At 46.2% G+C, this 22182-nt stretch overlaps 1 protein-coding gene across 3 annotated transcripts in view; it reads left to right on the top strand.

Moving 5' to 3' along the window:
• Positions 1-22182, top strand: part of NUP214 (nucleoporin 214) — a 101399-nt gene that overhangs the window by 38282 nt on the left and 40935 nt on the right. For all 3 annotated transcript variants that reach the window (XM_088453320.1, XM_088453318.1, XM_088453319.1), the window contains exons 11-22: positions 6257-6418; positions 9439-10663; positions 11270-11436; positions 12685-12755; positions 14125-14205; positions 15491-15640; positions 17008-17166; positions 17292-17395; positions 18149-18322; positions 18646-18731; positions 18962-19045; positions 19275-19553. In XM_088453320.1, the coding sequence (XP_088309446.1) occupies positions 6257-6418; positions 9439-10663; positions 11270-11436; positions 12685-12755; positions 14125-14205; positions 15491-15640; positions 17008-17166; positions 17292-17395; positions 18149-18322; positions 18646-18731; positions 18962-19045; positions 19275-19553 (2742 nt within the window). The remainder of the gene's footprint in view (positions 1-6256; positions 6419-9438; positions 10664-11269; positions 11437-12684; positions 12756-14124; positions 14206-15490; positions 15641-17007; positions 17167-17291; positions 17396-18148; positions 18323-18645; positions 18732-18961; positions 19046-19274; positions 19554-22182) is intronic.

Here is a 22182-nt window from a genome sequence, read left to right on the forward strand (position 1 = left end):
AAAAGCACGGCAGCTAGAGACTGAGTGGTGTTTAGTGGAAGGAGCAGGGATCACAGCAGCACAGAGTATATAAGGAGATGAGTGATATGTTAGTGAGGACATGGATGCATGTGATGGGCAGTGACGTGAGAAGGGGAATGGAGGCAGCAGGAAGTCACAGATATAGTGGAAGGAGTAGGGTCCTCAGCAGCACAAAGTATATAAGGAGATGAGTGATGTGTCAGTGAGGACATGGCTGCATGTGACAGGGACAGTGACATGTGAGAAGGGGAATGGAGGTAGCAGGACAGGAAGTCACAGATATAGTGGAAGGAGCAGGGTCCTCAGCAGCACAAAGTATATAAGGAGATGAGTGATGTGTCAGTGAGGACAGGGCTGCATGTGACCGAGGCAGTGACATGATTTGAGGAGGGGAATGGAAGCAGCAGGAAGCCACAGTCATAAAGGAAGGATCAGGGTTCCCTAGCAGTGAGTGATGTGTCAGTGAGGACAGAGGTGAATGCAGTAGGAGCAGTGATGTGAGGAGGGGAATGGAGGCAGCAGGAAGCCACAGATGTAAAGGAAGGAGCAGGGTTCCCTAGCAGTGAGTGATGTGTCAGTGAGGACAGAGGTGCATGCAGTAGGAGCAGTGATGTGAGGAGGGGAATGGAGGCAGCAGGAAGCCACAGATATAAAGGAAGGAGCAGGGTTCCCTAGCAGTGAGTGATGTGTCAGTGAGGACAGAGGTGAATGCAGTAGGTGCAGTGATGTGAAGAGGGGAATGGAGGCAGCAGGAAGCCACAGATATAAAGGAAGGAGCAGGGTTCCCTAGTAGTGAGTGATGTGTCAGTGAGGACAGAGGTGCATGCAGTAGGAGCAGTGATGTGAGGAGGGGAATGGAGGCAGCAGGAAGCCACAGATGTAAAGGAAGGAGCAGGGTTCCCTAGCAGTGAGTGATGTGTCAGTGAGGACAGAGGTGCATGCAGTAGGAGCAGTGATGTGAGGGGAATGGAGGCAGCAGGAAGCCACAGATATAAAGGAAGGAGCAGGGTTCCCTAGCAGTGAGTGATGTGTCAGTGAGGACAGAGGTGAATGCAGTAGGAGCAGTGATGTGAGGAGGGGAATGGAGGCAGCAGGAAGCCACAGATATAAAGGAAGGAGCAGGGTTCCCTAGCAGTGAGTGATGTGTCAGTGAGGGCAGAGGTGAATGCAGTAGGTGCAGTGATGTGAGGAGGGGAATGGAGGCAGCAGGAAGCCACAGATATAAAGGAAGGAGCAGGGTTCCCTAGCAGTGAGTGATGTGTCAGTGAGGACAGAGGTGCATGCAGTAGGAGCAGTGATGTGAGGAGGGGAATGGAGGCAGCAGGAAGCCACAGATATAAAGGAAGGAGCAGGGTTCCCTAGCAGTGAGTGATGTGTCAGTGAGGACAGAGGTGCCTGCAGTAGGAGCAGTGATGTGAGGAGGGGAATGGAGGCAGCAGGAAGCCACAGATATAAAGGAAGGAGCAGGGTTCCCTAGCAGTGAGTGATGTGTCAGTGAGGACAGAGGTGCATGCAGTTGGAGCAGTGATGTGAGGGGAATGGAGGCAGCAGGAAGCCACAGATGTAAAGGAAGGAGCAGGGTTCCCTAGCAGTGAGTGATGTGTCAGTGAGGACAGAGGTGAATGCAGTAGGAGCAGTGATGTGAGGGGAATGGAGGCAGCAGGAAGCCACAGATATAAAGGAAGGAGCAGGGTTCCCTAGCAGTGAGTGATGTGTCAGTGAGGACAGAGGTGAATGCAGTAGGAGCAGTGATGTGAGGAGGGGAATGGAGGCAGCAGGAAGCCACAGATATAAAGGAAGGAGCAGGGTTCCCTAGCAGTGAGTGATGTGTCAGTGAGGACAGGGGTGAATGCAGTAGGAGCAGTGATGTGAGGAGGGGAATGGAGGCAGCAGGAAGCCACAGATATAAAGGAAGGAGCAGGGTTCCCTAGCAGTGAGTGATGTGTCAGTGAGGACAGAGGTGAATGCAGTAGGTGCAGTGATGTGAGGAGGGGAATGGAGGCAGCAGGAAGCCACAGATATAAAGGAAGGAGCAGGGTTCCCTAGCAGTGAGTGATGCGTCAGTGAGGACAGAGGTGCATGCAGTAGGAGCAGTGATGTGAGGAGGGGAATGGAGGCAGCAGGAAGCCACAGATATAAAGGAAGGAGCAGGGTTCCCTAGCAGTGAGTGATGTGTCAGTGAGGACAGAGGTGAATGCAGTAGGAGCAGTGATGTGAGGAGGGGAATGGAGGCAGCAGGAAGCCACAGATGTAAAGGAAGGAGCAGGGTTCCCTAGCAGTGAGTGATGTGTCAGTGAGGACAGAGGTGCATGCAGTAGGAGCAGTGATGTGAGGGGAATGGAGGCAGCAGGAAGCCACAGATATAAAGGAAGGAGCAGGGTTCCCTAGCAGTGAGTGATGTGTCAGTGAGGACAGAGGTGCATGCAGTTGGAGCAGTGATGTGAGGAGGGGAATGGAGGCAGCAGGAAGCCACAGATATAAAGGAAGGAGCAGGGTTCCCTAGCAGTGAGTGATGTGTCAGTGAGGACAGAGGTGAATGCAGTAGGAGCAGTGATGTGAGGAGGGGAATGGAGGCAGCAGGAAGCCACAGATATAAAGGAAGGAGCAGGGTTCCCTAGCAGTGAGTGATGTGTCAGTGAGGACAGAGGTGCATGCAGTAGGAGCAGTGATGTGAGGAGGGGAATGGAGGCAGCAGGAAGCCACAGATATAAAGGAAGGAGCAGGGTTCCCTAGCAGTGAGTGATGTGTCAGTGAGGACAGAGGTGAATGCAGTAGGAGCAGTGATGTGAGGAGGGGAATGGAGGCAGCAGGAAGCCACAGATGTAAAGGAAGGAGCAGGGTTCCCTAGCAGTGAGTGATGTGTCAGTGAGGACAGAGGTGCATGCAGTAGGAGCAGTGATGTGAGGAGGGGAATGGAGGCAGCAGGAAGCCACAGATATAAAGGAAGGAGCAGGGTTCCCTAGCAGTGAGTGATGTGTCAGTGAGGACAGAGGTGCATGCAGTAGGAGCAGTGATGTGAGGGGAATGGAGGCAGCAGAAAGCCACAGATATAAAGGAAGGAGCAGGGTTCCCTAGCAGTGAGTGATGTGTCAGTGAGGACAGAGGTGCATGCAGTAGGAGCAGTGATGTGAGGAGGGGAATGGAGGCAGCAGGAAGCCACAGATATAAAGGAAGGAGCAGGGTTCCCTAGCAGTGAGTGATGTGTCAGTGAGGACAGAGGTGAATGCAGTAGGAGCAGTGATGTGAGGAGGGGAATGGAGGCAGCAGGAAGCCACAGATATAAAGGAAGGAGCAGGGTTCCCTAGCAGTGAGTGATGTGTCAGTGAGGACAGAGGTGCATGCAGTAGGAGCAGTGATGTGAGGAGGGGAATGGAGGCAGCAGGAAGCCACAGATATAAAGGAAGGAGCAGGGTTCCCTAGCAGTGAGTGATGTGTCAGTGAGGACAGAGGTGAATGCAGTAGGAGCAGTGATGTGAGGAGGGGAATGGAGGCAGCAGGAAGCCACAGATGTAAAGGAAGGAGCAGGGTTCCCTAGCAGTGAGTGATGTGTCAGTGAGGACAGAGGTGCATGCAGTAGGAGCAGTGATGTGAGGAGGGGAATGGAGGCAGCAGGAAGCCACAGATATAAAGGAAGGAGCAGGGTTCCCTAGCAGTGAGTGATGTGTCAGTGAGGACAGAGGTGCATGCAGTAGGAGCAGTGATGTGAGGGGAATGGAGGCAGCAGGAAGCCACAGATATAAAGGAAGGAGCAGGGTTCCCTAGCAGTGAGTGATGTGTCAGTGAGGACAGAGGTGCCTGCAGTAGGAGCAGTGATGTGAGGAGGGGAATGGAGGCAGCAGGAAGCCACAGATAAAAAGGAAGGAGCAGGGTTCCCTAGCAGTGAGTGATGTGTCAGTGAGGACAGAGGTGAATGCAGTAGGAGCAGTGATGTGAGGAGGGGAATGGAGGCAGCAGGAAGCCACAGATGTAAAGGAAGGAGCAGGGTTCCCTAGCAGTGAGTGATGTGTCAGTGAGGACAGAGGTGCATGCAGTTGGAGCAGTGATGTGAGGGGAATGGAGGCAGCAGGAAGCCACAGATGTAAAGGAAGGAGCAGGGTTCCCTAGCAGTGAGTGATGTGTCAGTGAGGACAGAGGTGAATGCAGTAGGAGCAGTGATGTGAGGGGAATGGAGGCAGCAGGAAGCCACAGATATAAAGGAAGGAGCAGGGTTCCCTAGCAGTGAGTGATGTGTCAGTGAGGACAGAGGTGAATGCAGTAGGAGCAGTGATGTGAGGAGGGGAATGGAGGCAGCAGGAAGCCACAGATATAAAGGAAGGAGCAGGGTTCCCTAGCAGTGAGTGATGTGTCAGTGAGGACAGAGGTGAATGCAGTAGGAGCAGTGATGTGAGGAGGGGAATGGAGGTAGCAGGAAGCCACAGATATAAAGGAAGGAGCAGGGTTCCCTAGCAGTGAGTGATGTGTCAGTGAGGACAGAGGTGCATGCAGTAGGAGCAGTGATGTGAGGAGGGGAATGGAGGCAGCAGGAAGCCACAGATATAAAGGAAGGAGCAGGGTTCCCTAGCAGTGAGTGATGTGTCAGTGAGGACAGAGGTGAATGCAGTAGGAGCAGTGATGTGAGGGGGGGAATGGAGGCAGCAGGAAGCCACAGATGTAAAGGAAGGAGCAGGGTTCCCTAGCAGTGAGTGATGTGTCAGTGAGGACAGAGGTGCATGCAGTAGGAGCAGTGATGTGAGGAGGGGAATGGAGGCAGCAGGAAGCCACAGATATAAAGGAAGGAGCAGGGTTCCCTAGCAGTGAGTGATGTGTCAGTGAGGACAGAGGTGCATGCAGTAGGAGCAGTGATGTGAGGGGAATGGAGGCAGCAGGAAGCCACAGATATAAAGGAAGGAGCAGGGTTCCCTAGCAGTGAGTGATGTGTCAGTGAGGACAGAGGTGAATGCAGTAGGAGCAGTGATGTGAGGAGGGGAATGGAGGCAGCAGGAAGCCACAGATATAAAGGAAGGAGCAGGGTTCCCTAGCAGTGAGTGATGTGTCAGTGAGGACAGAGGTGAATGCAGTAGGAGCAGTGATGTGAGGAGGGGAATGGAGGCAGCAGGAAGCCACAGATATAAAGGAAGGAGCAGGGTTCCCTAGCAGTGAGTGATGTGTCAGTGAGGACAGGGGTGAATGCAGTAGGAGCAGTGATGTGAGGAGGGGAATGGAGGCAGCAGGAAGCCACAGATATAAAGGAAGGAGCAGGGTTCCCTAGCAGTGAGTGATGTGTCAGTGAGAACAGAGGTGAATGCAGTAGGAGCAGTGATGTGAGGGGAATGGAGGCAGCAGGAAGCCACAGATATAAAGGAAGGAGCAGGGTTCCCTAGCAGTGAGTGATGTGTCAGTGAGGACAGAGGTGCCTGCAGTAGGAGCAGTGATGTGAGGGGAATGGAGGCAGCAGGAAGCCACAGATATAAAGGAAGGAGCAGGGTTCCCTAGCAGTGAGTGATGTGTCAGTGAGTACAGAGGTGAATGCAGTAGGAGCAGTGATGTGAGGAGGGGAATGGAGGCAGCAGGAAGCCACAGATATAAAGGAAGGAGCAGGGTTCCCTAGCAGTGAGTGATGTGTCAGTGAGGACAGAGGTGCCTGCAGTAGGAGCAGTGATGTGAGGAGGGGAATGGAGGCAGCAGGAAGCCACAGATATAAATTAAGGAGCAGGGTTCCCTAGCAGTGAGTGATGTGTCAGTGAGGACAGAGGTGAATGCAGTAGGAGCAGTGATGTGAGGAGGGGAATGGAGGCAGCAGGAAGCCACAGACTGAGAGTTACTTTTTGAAAGGATCAGGGTCTCCCAACAACACAATCACACCGATGCAGGAAGTTTGTGGTGTGAAACAAAGCTTTATATGAAATAAAGTTCCTACATCCAGCTGTTTTTTTTTTTTTTTTGATAAAATTACTTTGTTCATACATATTTATTAAAAAAAATAAATATATAATTTATTCTGTTTTTAAAATGAATACCTTGGATACAGTACCTAATTTTGTTTGCGCAGTTACTGTTCTCCATGCCCTCACTACCATAGGTAATGCCAGAGTAAATTACCCTGTAGCCCGACATTTAGTTTGCTGCACCTCATGGTGCTGTTAAATAACTACTGATCCAGACGTCACAAGCATCTTTCGAGGTGACTATGGGCCTACGGTTCTTTTTCAGTCTGCACCAGTTTTCTGCCTCTCAGTGTTTGTTTGTATTTGTACAGGTGAGGAGAAGATCTTGCCTCCTGCTCCGGTGCTTCTGATGCTGTCCACAGATGGGGTCCTTTGTCCCTTTCATGTTATCAACCTAAACCCTGGTGTGAAATCTCTGACCACGGCCTTGGAGCAGCTCCCCATGGGAGGAGAGCGCCAAATGAAGACTGGTGGTATGTGGGTTTTTCCTTGTTATTGTGGTGGAAACCATTACAGGGTGAGAGATCAAAGGCAGATATTATTTAGGACCTGATGTTGATATACTATTTAATCAGGAGTATTTTAAAACAAGTCCTGCCTGAATGGTGTGTGTGTGTGCGTTCCCTTATAATATATATGTTATGGGATGTAGACAGCATCCCATCATGCGGGATGCCGACGGGTGAAATTCAGGTGCTGAAATCCCGACCGTGTCAGAATCCTGGCCGCCGGCTTCCCAAAGGTAAGTATTGGGCGTTAGGGAGAGGGTTATCGTGCGGAGTTAGGGTCAGATATTAGGGGGAGGGTTAGGGTGCGGGGATGGGGAGGGTAGGTTTAGGCACTAGGGGAGATGTTAGGGTTAGGCACTGGGGAGGATTAGGGGTAAGGGTTAGTCTTACCTTATGGCTGTTGGGATGCCGCTGTCGGTATTCTGATGAGCGGCATCTCGACTGCAGAGATCTCATACCCAACCCATATATTATAGCTCTTGTAATATTTAACAAATAATTAAGATAATCCAGGTATGTCAGCCCAGTAAGATCAGGGTTATCACTGAGGCACGACAAAGTAAAAACCTTGTCCAGATATCTCTTTGTCCTGACTTAAGCTGGGTACACACGTAAAGATTTTCTGTCCAATTTTCTGTTTGTCAATCATAAAACTAGTTGATTGGTTGGAATGAAAATCTGGTAAGGGATGAAAGCAAATGACAATCAGCAATTTGCTCCCAAACGCCGGAAAATGGATAAAAACTGTTGTTTGAACAAATTGTTTAGATCAAACATTCAACAAACTTGTCTGACGACCATTTTCTTCTGTTTTCTGGCATTTAGGAGCAAATTGCTGATCATCAGTTACTCCCATACGTTACCAGATTTTCATTCCAACCAATCAACTAGTTGGATGGTTGGACAGAAAATCTTTACGTGTGTATGCAGCATAACTCTCTTTATAAAATGTTATTGGTCTCCCCTTGTACCCCATTATTTGCAGTATTACAGTGCATCCGGAAAGTATTCACAGCGCTTCACTTTTTCCACATTTTGTTATGTTACAGCCTTATTCCAAAATGGAATAAATTAATTTTTGTCCTCAAAATTCTACACACAATACCCCATTAATGACAATGTGTAAAAAGTTTTCTTTAGATTTTTGCAAATTTAATAAAAAGTAAAAACTAAGATATCACATGTACATAAGTATTCACAGCTTCTGCCATGAAGCTCAAAATTGAGTTCAGGTGCATCCTGTTTCCACTGATCATCCTTGAGATGTTCCTACAGCTTAATTGGAGTACACCTGTGGTAAATTCAGTTGATTGGACATGATTTTGAAAGGCATATACTTGTCTATATAAGGTCCCGCACTTGACAGTGCATGTCAGAGCACAAACCAAGCATGAAGTCCAAGGAATTGTCTGTAGACCTCTGAGACAGGATTGTCTCGAGGCACAAATCTGGAGAAGGGTACAGAAAAATATCTGCTGCTTTGAAGGTCCCAATGAGCACAGTGGCCTCCATCATCCGTAAATGGAAGAAGGTCGGAACCACCGGGACTCTTCCTAGAGTTGGCCGGCTGTCTAAACTGAGCGATCGGGGGAGAAGGGCCCTAGTCAGAGAGGTGACCTAGAACCGTGATGGTCACTCTGTCACAGCTACAGCATTCCTCTGTGGAGAGAGGAGAACCTTACAGAAGGACAACCATCTCTGCAGCAATCCACCAATCAAGCCTGTATGGTAGAGTGGCCAGATGGAAGCACTCCTTAGTAAAAAAGCACATGGCAGCCCACCTGGAATTTGCCAAAATGCACCTGAAGGACTCTCACACCATGAGAAACAAAATTCTCTGGTCTGATGAGACAAAGATTGAACTCTTTTGTGTGAATGCCAAGCGTTGTTTGGAGGAAACCAGGCACCTCCTCATCACAAGGCCAATACCATCCCTACAGTGAAGCAGGGTGGTGGCCATCATGCTGTTGGGGATGTTTCTCAGCGGCTGGAACTGGGAGACTAATCAGGATAGAGGGAAAGATGAATGCAGCAATGTACAGAGACATCCTGGATGAAAACCTGCTCCAGAGCGCTCTTGACCTCAGACTGGGACGACGGTTCATCTTTCAGCAGGACAACGACCCTAAGCACACAGCCAAGATATCAAAGGAGTGGCTTCAAGACAACTCTGTGAATGTCCTTGAGTGGCCCAGCCAGAGCCCAGACTTGTATCCGATTGAACATCTCTGGAGAGATCTGAAAATAGCTGTGCACCGACGCTTCCCATCCAACCTGATGGAGCTTGAGAGGTGCTGCAAAGAAGAATGGGCGAAACTGCCCAAAGATAGGTGTGCCAAGCGTGTGGCATCATATTCAAAAAGACTTGAGGCTGTAATTGCTGCCAAAGGTGCATCAACAAAGTATTGAGCAAAGGCTGTGAATACTTATGTACATGTGATTTCTTAGTTTTTTGGGTTTTTTTTATATTAAGTTTGCAAAAATCTCAAAAAAACTTTTTACACGTTGTCATTATGGGGTATTGTGTGTAGAATTTTGAGGACAAAAATTAATTTATTCCATTTTGAAATAAGGCTGTAATATAACAAAATGTGGAAAAAGTGAAGCGCTGTGAATACTTTCCGGATGCCCTGTACATTGGGACAGCTGCTGCACACCTTGTGGTGTTGCTTGGGTCTGTCTGTAGTAGTAAAGATGCAGCCCAGTATCTGGAATGTAAGGCTTCTGCTGATTGGAGAAGTTGTCTGCTCCTCCAGTCGGCAGTGTTTCCAGCTGTATGTATGTATGCGCCCAGGCCATGCTTGATTTAAATAATGTATAGCACAGAACCCCTTTGAATTCATTTAGTTAGTATGTGTTACTTGTAATTACCGGTTCAAACTGAGGATGTTGGTAGTTTTTGCCATAATTATTAAAGCTTATCGCTGAATAGACAAAAGATGACCTAATTCTATTCTCTTTTGTTGTCATTGTTCTGTTTTCAGCACCCAGTGCCCTATCTCCTCCAGCACCAGGACCTGCAGTAACTTCTCCTACCGTTCCTCAAGCTGTCGCTCCAGCTTTCAGTACTCCTGTTTCCAGTCTGGCCGGAAATCATCAGGTTGCTCCCCCAGCCTTCAGTATTCCTGCTTCTAGCCTCGCTGGCAAACCACAAACTCCTTCGCAAGCTTTCAACCTGCCTTCCACAAATCTCGCTGGTAAACCTCAAATTGGCTCTCCGGCTTTCGGTCAGCCTTCCTCTACACTCCCTGGCAAACCTCAAACTGCTTCCACGGCTTTCTCCGTTCCTGCCACAGGTGTCTCTGGGCAACTTCAGGCTCCTCCACATGCTTTTGGTGCTCCGGCCACCAGTGTCACTGGTCAAATTCAAACCAATTCGCAGGGTTTCAGCTTTGCAACAAGCTTCACTGGCCAACCTCAGGGTACTCAATCGGGCTTTAGTGTTCCTGCGACAAGTGTTGCTGGCAAACCTCAAGCTACTGCACCAGGTTTTGGCGTTCCTGCCACAAGTTTTGATGGTAAACCTCAAGCTACTGCACCAGGTTTTGGCATTCCTGCCACAGGTTTCACTGGTCAACCTCAAGCTACTGCACCAGGTTTTGGGATTCCTGCCACAGGTTTCACTGGTCAACCTCCAGCTACTGCACCAGGTTTTGGCATTCCTGCCACAGGTTTCGATGGTAAACCTCAGATTTCTGCACCGGGTTTTGGTGTTCCTACTGCAAGTGTTGCTGGCAAACCTCAAGCTACTGCACCAGGTTTTACCGGTCCTGCCACAGGTTTCACTGGCCAACTTCAAGCTACTGCAACTGGTTTTGGTGTTCCTGCCACGAGTCTTGGTGGCAAGCCTCAAGCTACAGCACCAGGTTTTGGCATTTCTGCCACAAGTTTTGCTGGCCAACTTCAAGCGACGACACCATCATTTGGAACCCCTGCCGCAAGTCTTGCCGGAAATCCTCAAGCTACTCAACAGGCTTTCAGCGGTTTTTCCTCGACTTCTGCCACAAATACTTCCGCCAGTTCATCATCTTCTAGTTTATTTGGGACTTCAGCTAAGCAGCCCAGTTCCCAGTCATTTTCCTTTTCAATGCATGCTCCCGTAGCTTGTGGTTCTGCTAGTCCAAAGCCAGAAAACTCCACCAGTTCCACCCAAGCAGCAGACTCCAGCTTTGCACCCACCTCGTCTGTCAAAGTGAACCTTAAAGAGAAGTACGTAAAACTGCTAGAGATTAAACAGACCATAGTCCGCATGCATTATATTACACTCATGTGATTCTCTTGCAATTCTTTATGTGTATACTGACCTATTTTGCTTACTAGACACCAAAATTGACATTATATGGGTAGTACACAGTTCTTGAGATAGTAGGTCAATTTATTATTTATTTATTACCAGTTATTTATATAGCGCACACATATATTATACACAGAGAATGTTTGGCCATTCACATCAGTCCCTGCCTCAGTGGAGCTTACAATCTATATTCCCTAACACACGCTCACACACTAGGGTTATATTTTGCTGGGAGCCAATTAATCTACCAGTATATTTTGGAGTGTGGGAGGAAACCGGAGTACCCGGAGGAAACCCACACAAGTACAGGGAGAATATACAAACTCCACACAGTTAGGGCCGTGGTGGGAATTGAACACACGACCTTTGCAAGATTCTGAATCTAAATCCCACTTTGCATCCCTAGCCACATAAGGTTACCCAGTGTTGAATTTAGACATTTAATTTTGACTTACACATGTGCTGTACATGTCTACACTGTATTTCCTTCTCCGATTTAACCACTCCATTTTGTATTATAGATTCAGTGCTGTGGACACCCACCAGGTTATCCCAGGGCATTCTTCCAGTGCCCAGAACTTTTCTTTTACCTCTCAAGCCAAGTCCACACCTGCGCCAGTTGCCAGTGGCAGTGCTGTGCCCTCACCATCTCCGACCATGGTGGCTCCCAGCAGGCCCTTTGCAGATGGTAAACAGTAGGCAAGATTCTTTGCCGTACTCCACAGTTTGAGGGAGACGGCAGCAAAACATTACAATGAAGGGCGTCACGTACTAAAGAATATGGAGAGTACCCAAACTAAATATACAAGCTATATCTAAACAACAATTCTCCAAAATTCCAAACTTGAACAATGTATCTTATATGAATATTTTCTCTTTCGTCAACTTGGGGGACAATGTAGCCTTGGCTGTAGATACTCAGCCAGCAGTTTGGGCACTTTATAAAAAAGAAAAATTGTGCAGTCTGAAACTCCTTTCTCCTATATCCCCTAAACTCCTAGGAGGTCACTTTAACTACAAGAGTAGGCGATTTAGCACTGTATCATCTGTTGCAGCGTTTATTTATTTTTTATTATTTCAATTATTTATTTTAAAAAATTTTAAGTAATCAGTGGTTGTTCTGCAGCAACTAATGGCGCGCACACACGGTCAGATTTTTCTTCAGTTCTGAACGATAACGATTTAAAAAATCGTTCATATCTGAAGGAAAATCGGACATGTCTGAACGATGCGCATTCCCAATGGTCAGATAACGATATCTGATGTGTTTGCAGTCAGTTTTGGACGATTTCAGTCAGTTTATTGCAGTCAAAAATCGTTCGTAGTTCAAATCGTTGGTCAAATCGTTCATCTGACCGTGTGTATGCTCCATAAAGGTGCATACACACTGTCAGATTTGTCAGATGAACGATTTAATGAACAATTTTACCAACGATTTGAACTACGATTGATTTTTGTCTGCATAAAAATCAATGGAATCGTCCAAATCTGACTGCAAACACATCAGATGTTAGATATCGTTATCTGACAAGCGGGAACGCGCATCGTTCATCTGACAAACATGTCAGATTTTCAGATATGAACGATTGAACGATTTTTTTAAGATCTGAAGAAAAATCTGACCTTGTGTATGCACCATAACTGTATGTTACAGGGACTGAGCCATGAAGGTGCTGCTCTGTATCCTACTGCTGCAGTGTCCCTCCATCTATGAGGAATAACCTCTGGGGGTGGGGTGGGGGGTGTCTGCTACTGCCGCCTTCTACCAGACAGCTGGCACAGCAACGAACTTCGGAACCGGAGAAAAGACTTTTAAATATAAATTGAGAACCGTGCCTTGTATTTTTTTTTTTTATGTATTCCTGTGTATTATATCTCCGACTGTTGATCAGTTCTTTCCTGTCTGTATTGATACATTCCCTTATCTTCTAAACAGTTACACAGGTGACACAAAGTGCCCCCTCAGCAAGAGTTAATCCGCCGGGGACTAGGCAAGCACCCTCTCAGGTAAATTAGAATTTTGGGGCTCTTGGACTCTAGTGATGATTTAAAATAGATATTTGATTACATCTGAAATGGTGCCATACAAATGCAGCGTTACCAAACCTGTCTATCATACGGACTGTGTTATGGGGGTATCTTAAATACTGTTACAAATTATGATATCCTTAAATACTCTGTGGGTGGAATTATTTTCATGAAAACCATAGTCCAAATAAAACAGAATGCAGACTTTGAAAAAAATAAATTTACAAAAAAAAAATATTCTCCCATTAAGTTAATATATTGATCTTTGTAATAATTTTATATAATATCTCAAATAAACATGAGGTTCTTACTGCATGTTTTGATGAAATTGTGAATGTCCATCTACTACGACAATTTTCTATACTTTAGATTACACAGCACACAATGCACTGTGAAACTTGTTTCGGTCAGATGCTCTGTAACTATATTACAGTGTCTAGTATAGATTTGTTTTTTGTATTGTGATTTAAAATGTCTTGTGTGTCTAAAATGTGCTCTTATAATCCTTGACATTAGTTACCAATATGATAAATCTTCTCACTTAAGCGGATACATGTTTGTAAATTAAAGATGAACTGAAGCACAAAGGTCTTGTTGGCCGGTCACCCTCCTGTATGCCTTATGCTGGGCATACACTGTCAGATAAAATGTCAGATCGATAGATATTTTATGCAGGGTGTGCGGGGAACACGGGCCCCTGGGTCCAGGTTGGCCCTGCACCGCATACCCTGCACCCATAATATTACTTACCTCTCCGGAGTCCCACGTCGGCGCGGGCGTCCGGCGCTGTAAAACGACTGCAAAATGGCCATGGCAGCCATATTCCCATCGTATGCGCAGTACAAGGAAAATGGCTGCCGCGGCCATTTTCCCGATGACCTGTGCATACACTATAGACTCTGGGCACACTCTAGTGCCCCAGAGTCTATAACGCCGGTGCTGGCCGCGCGCACAGCTCAGTGCGCTGCCGGGCGGAGAGGAGGGGGCCCGTGTCGGAGACTGCACACAGGCCCCCTCCTCTCTAGAAACGCCCCTGAACAGGAGGTGTATGACCTGCTGCATTTGCGATCCCAGCACTGCGACGCAGATCGCGGGCTGGGATCACCATTGCGACCGTCAGTGGTCGCTATGGTGAACGGCGCCGGCCAGCCAGCTGAATACGTCCACACAGTCCCTGGGCTGGCCACTCCTGGAAAATGGGCGGGCACGCCGGCCCCACCCCCGTGCCGCCTCTTAAATGTCTCTGCCTGTCAATCGGGTGTTTTAATTTGTCACCTATTGTCTGTAAGAATGTATTTCTCATACTAGTGACTTGTGACTCTCTGATTTAGTCTCCTGTTTCTTGTAGACTGTAGCAAACGCCTCATTTGACAATCGGGTGAAAGTTGTGAAGGATAACGACCCTATTCTTAACGGAATAAAAGATGAGGTACGTGTGCTAAAGGATTGTACATCTACGGAATGTCATGGTCATACTTTCTGTTTTGGAGGAGAAACTGTGCCTGTGTCAAGGGTTCTTTACAGTAAAAGCAGTAAGGATGTGGAATATTTTTAAACTTACTACAGATGTGTACACATACATCTATCCTCCATGCACTACAAGTCGCGCCACACAACGCATGAGCTCAGAGTGTCTTTCATGCTACTTTTCACCTTCAAATGCGTCTTATTCACACAGCAATGTGAATTGATAGCAGAAACAGCATCTGCTGATTAAAATGATATGCAGCATGCCTATGTTCTGTGTGCGTCTGCATGTGCGTGCAAAACGCTACGTTATAGTGTTACAGCCGCTGATAGTGTAATGCAGCGTTCGCTTGCAGGCACACCCGCCCACGTTCACAGAACATAGGCATCCTGCATATCATTTTAATCAGCAGAAGCTGTTTGCGCTATATGTTCACATTGCTGTGTGAATAAGACACATTTGAAGGTGAAAAGTCGCACAAAAGACTTGGCGCTACCGAGCCATGCCACAACATGGCGCGACTAGAAGGGCTGATTAACGCGCAAGAAGACTAGATGTATGAGGTCACATCTGTACACTCCTCATAAAGAAATTGTCAGTACTTGCAGTACTTTATTTCAGCGCACAGTAATTCTGGCCAAGGGTGGACACTAGCTGCTGTTTGACGTCTGGGAGAATTTTAAAGCAATTTGTGAAAATACTTCTTTAGGGCCTTGATCGCTATAATATAATGGGAGTAGTCCATTGAAAGGTTTACACATTTAAAGGGACTTTAAGTCAATTTTTTTTTAATTTACCCTTTAATATTTGCTATAGACAGATACAAAGTATAGCTGTATAAAAATATTCTTGTCATAGAATTTGACCTAGATTTCATGATGGGGCTAGTTGGCTTGTTCACCTTTTTGAGTACAATTTCATATTTGACCCTTTGTCTCCTGCCGTAGTCTTTCGGTCAGTCCTAATTGAAGTGTGATGCTCCTCTTATGGTGCAACTGACTAGGGGAGTCTCCAAGTGGCAATGGTTTGGTTGCGCAGTTAACATTTCCCCATATATGTGTAAAAGAGACTCTCAGACTGTTGTAAAACAAAATAGGCAGCAGTAGTAGCCTCAGGTATTGCTGTCCTGTGTCTTCTGTGATGCTCAGCAAGTGTTCTCTGGGCTAATGGACAAGTTATTACCACATGTTCATGCTATGTGGAATCAGTTACCGCTAAAGGACACCTTGGGCCTCTTTGGGCTCAGATTTCTCATTTTCAAAAGGAGTTGGATGACCTGAAAGCTCGGACAGAGAAGGCCTGCTTCACCGTGGGAAGTGAGGAACAGATGAGGCAGTTGAGAACGGAGTCTGATGGCCTCCACTCCTTTCTTCTGGAAATCAAGGAGACCACAGAGGTAAGTAGCCCAATAATCATTTTCTACTGAGTGACGGTGACTGAATGAAGTTCCTTGGCTTTTTTTTCCCCCTAATAATTATAGTGTATGTGTGTGTGCGTTTTATCTGTGATCTTAATGTTGAGATGGTGACCCCAATGTTAGGAAGTGGAAGAGGGACCTTGGAGGAACGTTGTGGTGAAGGGTGTGTGTTCCCTAGTTGCCTACTCCTACATAAATTATTTCTATGAGTCAAATTCGGGTTTGTGTCACGTATTATTGATATGATCCAATGGCTTGATGGCTAATGCTTTGGTTATGGCATACAAGATAGACTGTAAAAAGGTTCACCGTGTCTAGATCAGTTGTCGCCAACCTTAATTGAGGTGTGGGCTACTTTTAGTAAAAATGAAACCTCCTGAAGAGCTACTAAAATTGTAGAAAAGAAATGTGGCTAATAACCGAACAATTGAAGGTCATTTAAGGAAAAATTAAAAAAATAAAAATTGTTTCATAGAAAACAACAATGCATTTAATTATTACAGTGATATTGTTGTAGTTTGGAAATAAAATTTAAGCACAGACACCTTTCACTGTTAATGACCGGCTCCAAGGAGGTACATTCAGTAGAGGAGTAAAAGATATACTGTATAGGCAGGGCTGCTGTGTGATTTTTCCGGCAGGGCTGGGCATGAGTCACTCTCTGCCATAGCATAGACGCCGTGGGTGGAACCACAGGGAAGCTCAGCTGCTCACCTGATGTGCTTCACTGTGGCTCCACCCATGGCGTTGACACCACGGGGGAGCACGCATCACAGAGGTCACTTCCTCCTAGTTTACTCGGCAGTACTGCAGCAAGGGGAGCTACCAAAATTAAGACCGCAAGCTACCAGTAGCTCCAGGTTGGAGACCACTGGTCTAGATAGACACCAGATATTAACAGTCAATAGGTCGACACATTAAAGGCTGACGTGGAAGAAGGTTGACATGCAAGGTCAAAAGGTTGACACAGAAATGGTCAACACTTTAAAAAAAAAAAAATTTTTTACCCTAATCTTCACCCTAACCCTCTCCTTTGTGCCTAAACCTAACCGTCTTGGTAGGTGCCTGACGCTAATCATCCCTTCTAGTTCCTAACCCTCCCTCCTGGCGCCTAAGTCCAGTTAAGTGCCTAACCCTAAAAAAAAAAAAAAAAAAGTCGATTTTTGTCCGTGTTAAACGTATTGACTGTCTAACATCTGGTGTCTACCTAGACACTGTCGATCTTTTTAATGTCTGTCTTAGAGTACTGATACTAATGCTTTTGTCGTCTTGGTAAATTAAGATGGAAACCAATGATCTTTAAGGTGTTCTGAGTTTTTTTTTTTTTCCCAATATTATTTTGTTAGTCTCTGCATGGAGACACTGGCTGTCTCAAAACTACCCTATTGGAGGGATTTGCCAGAGTGGAGGATGCTAGAGAGCAGAATGAGCGCAAAAAGGATCCTATGTACCGTAAACTCCTGTACAAAAAACCCCTGGATCCCAAGAGTGAGGCGCAGATGCAGGTAGGACTGGCTATGTGCCCAGGCTGACATGGTTTTGGAGCACTGGTCACATGACTGAACATGGAGGTTGTCCCTATTCCGCCCTGTCCCACTGATGCACAAACCTGTTGCCCCCTCTTCTGCAGGAGATTCGCAGACTCCATCAATACGTGAAGTTTGCAGTACAAGACGTGAATGATGTCCTGGATATAGAGTGGGACCGGCATCTGCAGAATAGGAGAAAACAAAAGTGTGTATTTCTGTCCTGCACATAGTCTGGCTTAGGCATTAATATAGTGCTGGATTACTGACATTCAGAGGTTGCTATTTCCTTCTTTGCAGTATTTACTGCCCAGAATCACCTTACTCTATACTATTGGCTGGAATCCTGCAATAGCTGTTTAGTGTTCCCGCTAGAAAGCGGGTAGGACAGGGAGCAGACTCTCAGGATGGGCATCTTCTGCGTGCACCCCCCCAAAAGTGGGCATGGCTGATCGGGGAAGGGTTGTGTCCTTGTGACACGCCCCCAATTTGTAACACTTGGGACTGTGTCCAGCACTTATGGAGGTGCTGGGCTTCCCTCACGGTCTATTCACACGGTGGTGATCGGTCACCGCAACATTTCCCACTAGCGGGACACTGTGGCCCCATAGGTGGGGAAAGCACAGGGCAGGCTGTTTTAGCCGGGCGCCATTAAAAGGGCAGAGCGCATTTTGCCCTTTTAAAATCGGGCAGGGCGCGGCGCCCTACCAAAACAGCCCAGATGGAACACTAGCAGTTACATTGGTTTCAAAATGAAAGTAAAAATAAATTGGAAATGTTGCACCTATGTTGCTGCTGTTATTATTATTCCTACCATATGTCTCTTTTTTTTTTTTAGTTTGTTTTTGTGTGGTTGGCCATGTCGAGGCTATGTCCATGTGCCGTAGACTTGGCAATAACGTATTTGTATACAGAGTTTCAATGTGTTCAGTTTGTGTTCTGCACACTTTGTCTTCACCAGGTGCATCGCTGTTCCGGAACGTGAGACACTATTTAACACGCTCGCTAACAACCAGGAAATTATCAACCAGCAGAGGCAGCGCCTTCACCAGCTGGTGGAGAGCTTGCAGCAGCTGCGTCTTTACAACCAGATCTCCAAGTGGAACGTGACTAGTGAGGAGTTCACCAATCAAAGGTGACTCATGCACCAACAACTACCATGTTCACTTAAGGTGTTAGCAAGTATGTAGCAACATCCTCTCCAGGATCTCATTTACTCCAAGTAGTATTTTGTTTGTGTAATAATAATACTAATAATAATAATAATGAAGAGAAAAGTCAAAGTATAGGTACCATTTCTATATTTGTCTCCAACTCATACATTGTCACCTCTAGAGAAGAGCAGGCTTTGGAGTACAGAAAGCCTTGAGAAAATCCTCTTTGGGGATTGTGTTCCTGCAGGGCATTAGGGCTTAGGGGGAAACTTTTTTACCTTAATTATGCAATTTTTCTTTACAGTTTTGAAGTGGAGTTAGAAAGTCTGCGAAATGCGTTGCCCAAGATTACGGAGGACAAACAGCCCAAACCCATGCCAAAACCTCCACGTGAGTTCCAAAACTTGACCATCTTAGTTTTTGTTTGTGGCCTTCCAGGCAGATTTGTTATATTTTATCAGATATATAGTAATGATGCTGCTGCTTATGAAATGCGCTGCATTGTGCCGACTGACTTTCATTTCTCCCTGATCGTTAGAATGTCCTCTGTTTATTGTATGGTGGTCGTGGTGGGGCAAACACTTATTACTTTGTCCTAAAAGTTTCACTTTGTTTTGCAGCCAAGTTATCACCAGTGAAACAGAGTCAGCTGAGAAACTTCCTCACCAAGCGGAAGACTCCTCCAATTCGATCACTTGCTCCAGGTATTGGTTATGTATATAATTTGCTAGTTGAGTTGGCAGGGTGCGTACATTGTAAGGCAAATGGGCCAAATCACCTGCAACACAATTGTGTCTCATGTCTGAAACAAGACAGGGGTTTGGGCATTTACTTACATCAGTTGTAAAATCTGACACGCATAAGAAGACTGATCTGACATCTGGGAGTATGTGACGGGTTATTAATCTATATTGCATTGTTTATATCTTCTAGTCAACCTCTCCCGGTCAGCGTTCCTAGCCCCAAGTTACTTTGAAGACCTAGATGATGTGAGCTCCACGTCCTCTCTGTCAGAAGCAGCAGATAATGAAGTGAGACGGCCACCACCACAGCTAGAGCTAATTAGACAGTCTCCACCACCCGAGCTTTTTCCTGACCGAACCCCACGTCATGCCCCCATAACACGTACTGCTTCTGTTCAACCAGGCTTTGCCACCCCATCTCTTCCGTTTGGAAAAGTCCAGCCATGCACTGGACCTATCACAAGTACCCGTAAGTCTTTTAATTAAAAAAAATTCCAACATTTAAAAATCCGATAACCCAACGTAAACCTGATCTGCAATTTATATGACCTAAATGAGACTTTAGAAATGCCAACAATATTTTTTGCGAGGGTTTTTTGATCTTATCACAACAGAATATCTTTATTTACCATACAAATTCAATATCAATCTTTAAAGGTCGCCATTGGGATTCGCTAGAATTAGTCGGGACAAGAGCTTGCACCCAGCTAGGTAACAGCAGAATGTATGGGAAATGCAGCGTGTGTTTTATAAATGTTCCTGAGCTTGTATATTGGGCCTGTGATAGTAGCTGGACCTATAGTTATACATTTCCTTGAGTGGGTGTATATAATATATACTTGTTAGGATTTCGATGCATGGGTGTTGAAGTTGGGTGTTCAACTGACATTTTAAAGGCTGCACATTGCAGTCACTTTGTAGTGCGTTATATATAAAAAGTTGTTTTGATATTAATAATAATTTTTTTCTTCACTGGTCATTTAAAATTCTCTTTTATCCACGAGAGACACCGAAAACACAGGGTGTAGAGGCTCGGCAGTAGTCTGGGCACTTTCAATTTAACAGTTAGTGGGAGGCCCCCCTTATGCCCCCACTGCATGCTGGGATACGTCACTTTTTTCAAGTGCCCGCCGGAGTTGGTCATGTGTTACGCATATTTCTAATTCTTTTTCTTTATTTGCCGTGCTGACCGTCCACTACACAGTTGAGGCCCCTGAAGACGGCTGAGGTGAACATTGTGCCATTGTGCACGGGATCTGTCCCAACACTCTCTTCCTTTCTCTTTCCTGTCATGTCTGATATGAGTATGTTCAAGGCTTAGGGGTAAATTTACTAAAGTGAGAGCTTATAGAAGTGGAGTGTTGCCCATAACAACCAATGAGATCCTACCTATTATCTTCTAGAAGCTGCTAGTTAAATAAGTAGAATCTGATTGGTTGCTATGGGCAACATCTCCACTTCTAAAAACTCTTACTTTAATATACCCCTATGTCTCTGAAAACGGGACATCTGTGTTAAGCCACGTATCTACTTGCCGATTTAAACAGAGCGATTGAACGATTACGACATCATAATCGTTCAGTCGCTCATTAATCATGCATAAATCGGCCAGTATAATGTCGTAAACGACCAGCGATGCGTGCTCCCGCTGGGGGTTTCCGACATCAATCATCGCCTGATCATGACGGTCAATCTGCTGATAACGACAGATTGGCCATGGTCGGGGATGAGGGAGGGTGCCTGCACTGAACGACATATCGTTCAGTATAAAACTTCTGGGGATGAGGAACGGCTGTACGATTACAATGTTGTCATTCCAAGTTCTACAAGTAGATACGCACCTTTAGTCCAGATTGCCTAGAGTACAGTCAAATACTGACACTTGAAGCGTATGGCCAGCACTCACCTACAGTGGGTTCCGCTGCAATTCAGGAATAGCCTGGTCAAGACCGTGGCCGTCAATTGCTGAACTTAAAATCTTGATGCATTATGCTGGGGCCGAATGGGGCCATCCCTTCTTTTGCCCCTTGTGAGAGCATTGAGACTCAATCATTATCTTGGGGCACTTGGTCAGGGCCTTTTCGGTCTCCCCAGCTGCCTGACCACACTAGCCAGTTTGGGCACAGCAGCTGGCAAAGTCGGTGCAGGGGCCTTAAGATATTCTCTTTCTGGGGAATGGAAGATGACGCCAGTGTCCACAACTACACTTCAGAAGCATCAGACTCCTGTAGCACTTCAGTTTTCTGAGGTATCAGATTCAGAATATTCCTGCCAGGAGGAAGACAACGTGGCTGAAGTTTTTGCCCCTTAGTTTTCTTTTGTGAGCATTCCAATAGGAGGGTGTAGAGGATCTAGTAAGTGCATATCCTAAGCACCAAATAATCAGTAAAAGGGTAAGTTCTGCCCGAATGCAAGGAGTCTACAGTCCTGTTTAGCAGATCCAGGTCTCACATAGGATGCAACACCTTTATTCTCCAGCCAATTCTGAATGCTGTGACCATGAGAGACAGCACTGATAGGAAGATTGAAACAAGCCTGAAGTGTCCAACTACTTCCCGTTATTCCATGTCCTCTTGTTTCCGTTGAATGTCTTGGAATCACAGATAAAGGATGAGATGATACAAGGTTCAGATCTCTGCACTCTGTTTTCTACTAGAAAAGGCCACAAGTGCAAACTTTTTTTTTTTTTTACGCAGGACGTGATGCATTTAAGTCCATGTGGGCTTGGGATTTAGATCTTTTAGGCCTTCAGATTCACCCCCCTGAGTATGCTAGGGCATTGAGGATCTATGTAAAGAGGACACATGATTTAGGAAATGGATAGCTGGATGGGTTACTTCTGTAGTTAAGCACCTGTACATACAGAGGGGAAATTTTGTTACTTACAATGTGAAGGCACATTGTGACAGATCTGTGAGCGTCTAGTGCAGTGTTGGCTAACCTTGACACTCCAGCTGTTGTGGAACTATATATCCCAGCATGCCCTGCCACAGTTTTAGCATGCCCTAATAGCAAAACTGTAGCAGTGCATGCTGGGTTATGTAGTTCCATAACAGCTGGAGTGTCAAGGTTAGCCAACACTGGTCTAGTGCGTGGAA

Source organism: Taudactylus pleione, unplaced genomic scaffold (assembly GCF_031769625.1).
Source record: "Taudactylus pleione unplaced genomic scaffold, aTauple2 ptg000579l, whole genome shotgun sequence".
Lineage (NCBI taxonomy): Eukaryota > Metazoa > Chordata > Amphibia > Anura > Myobatrachidae > Taudactylus > Taudactylus pleione.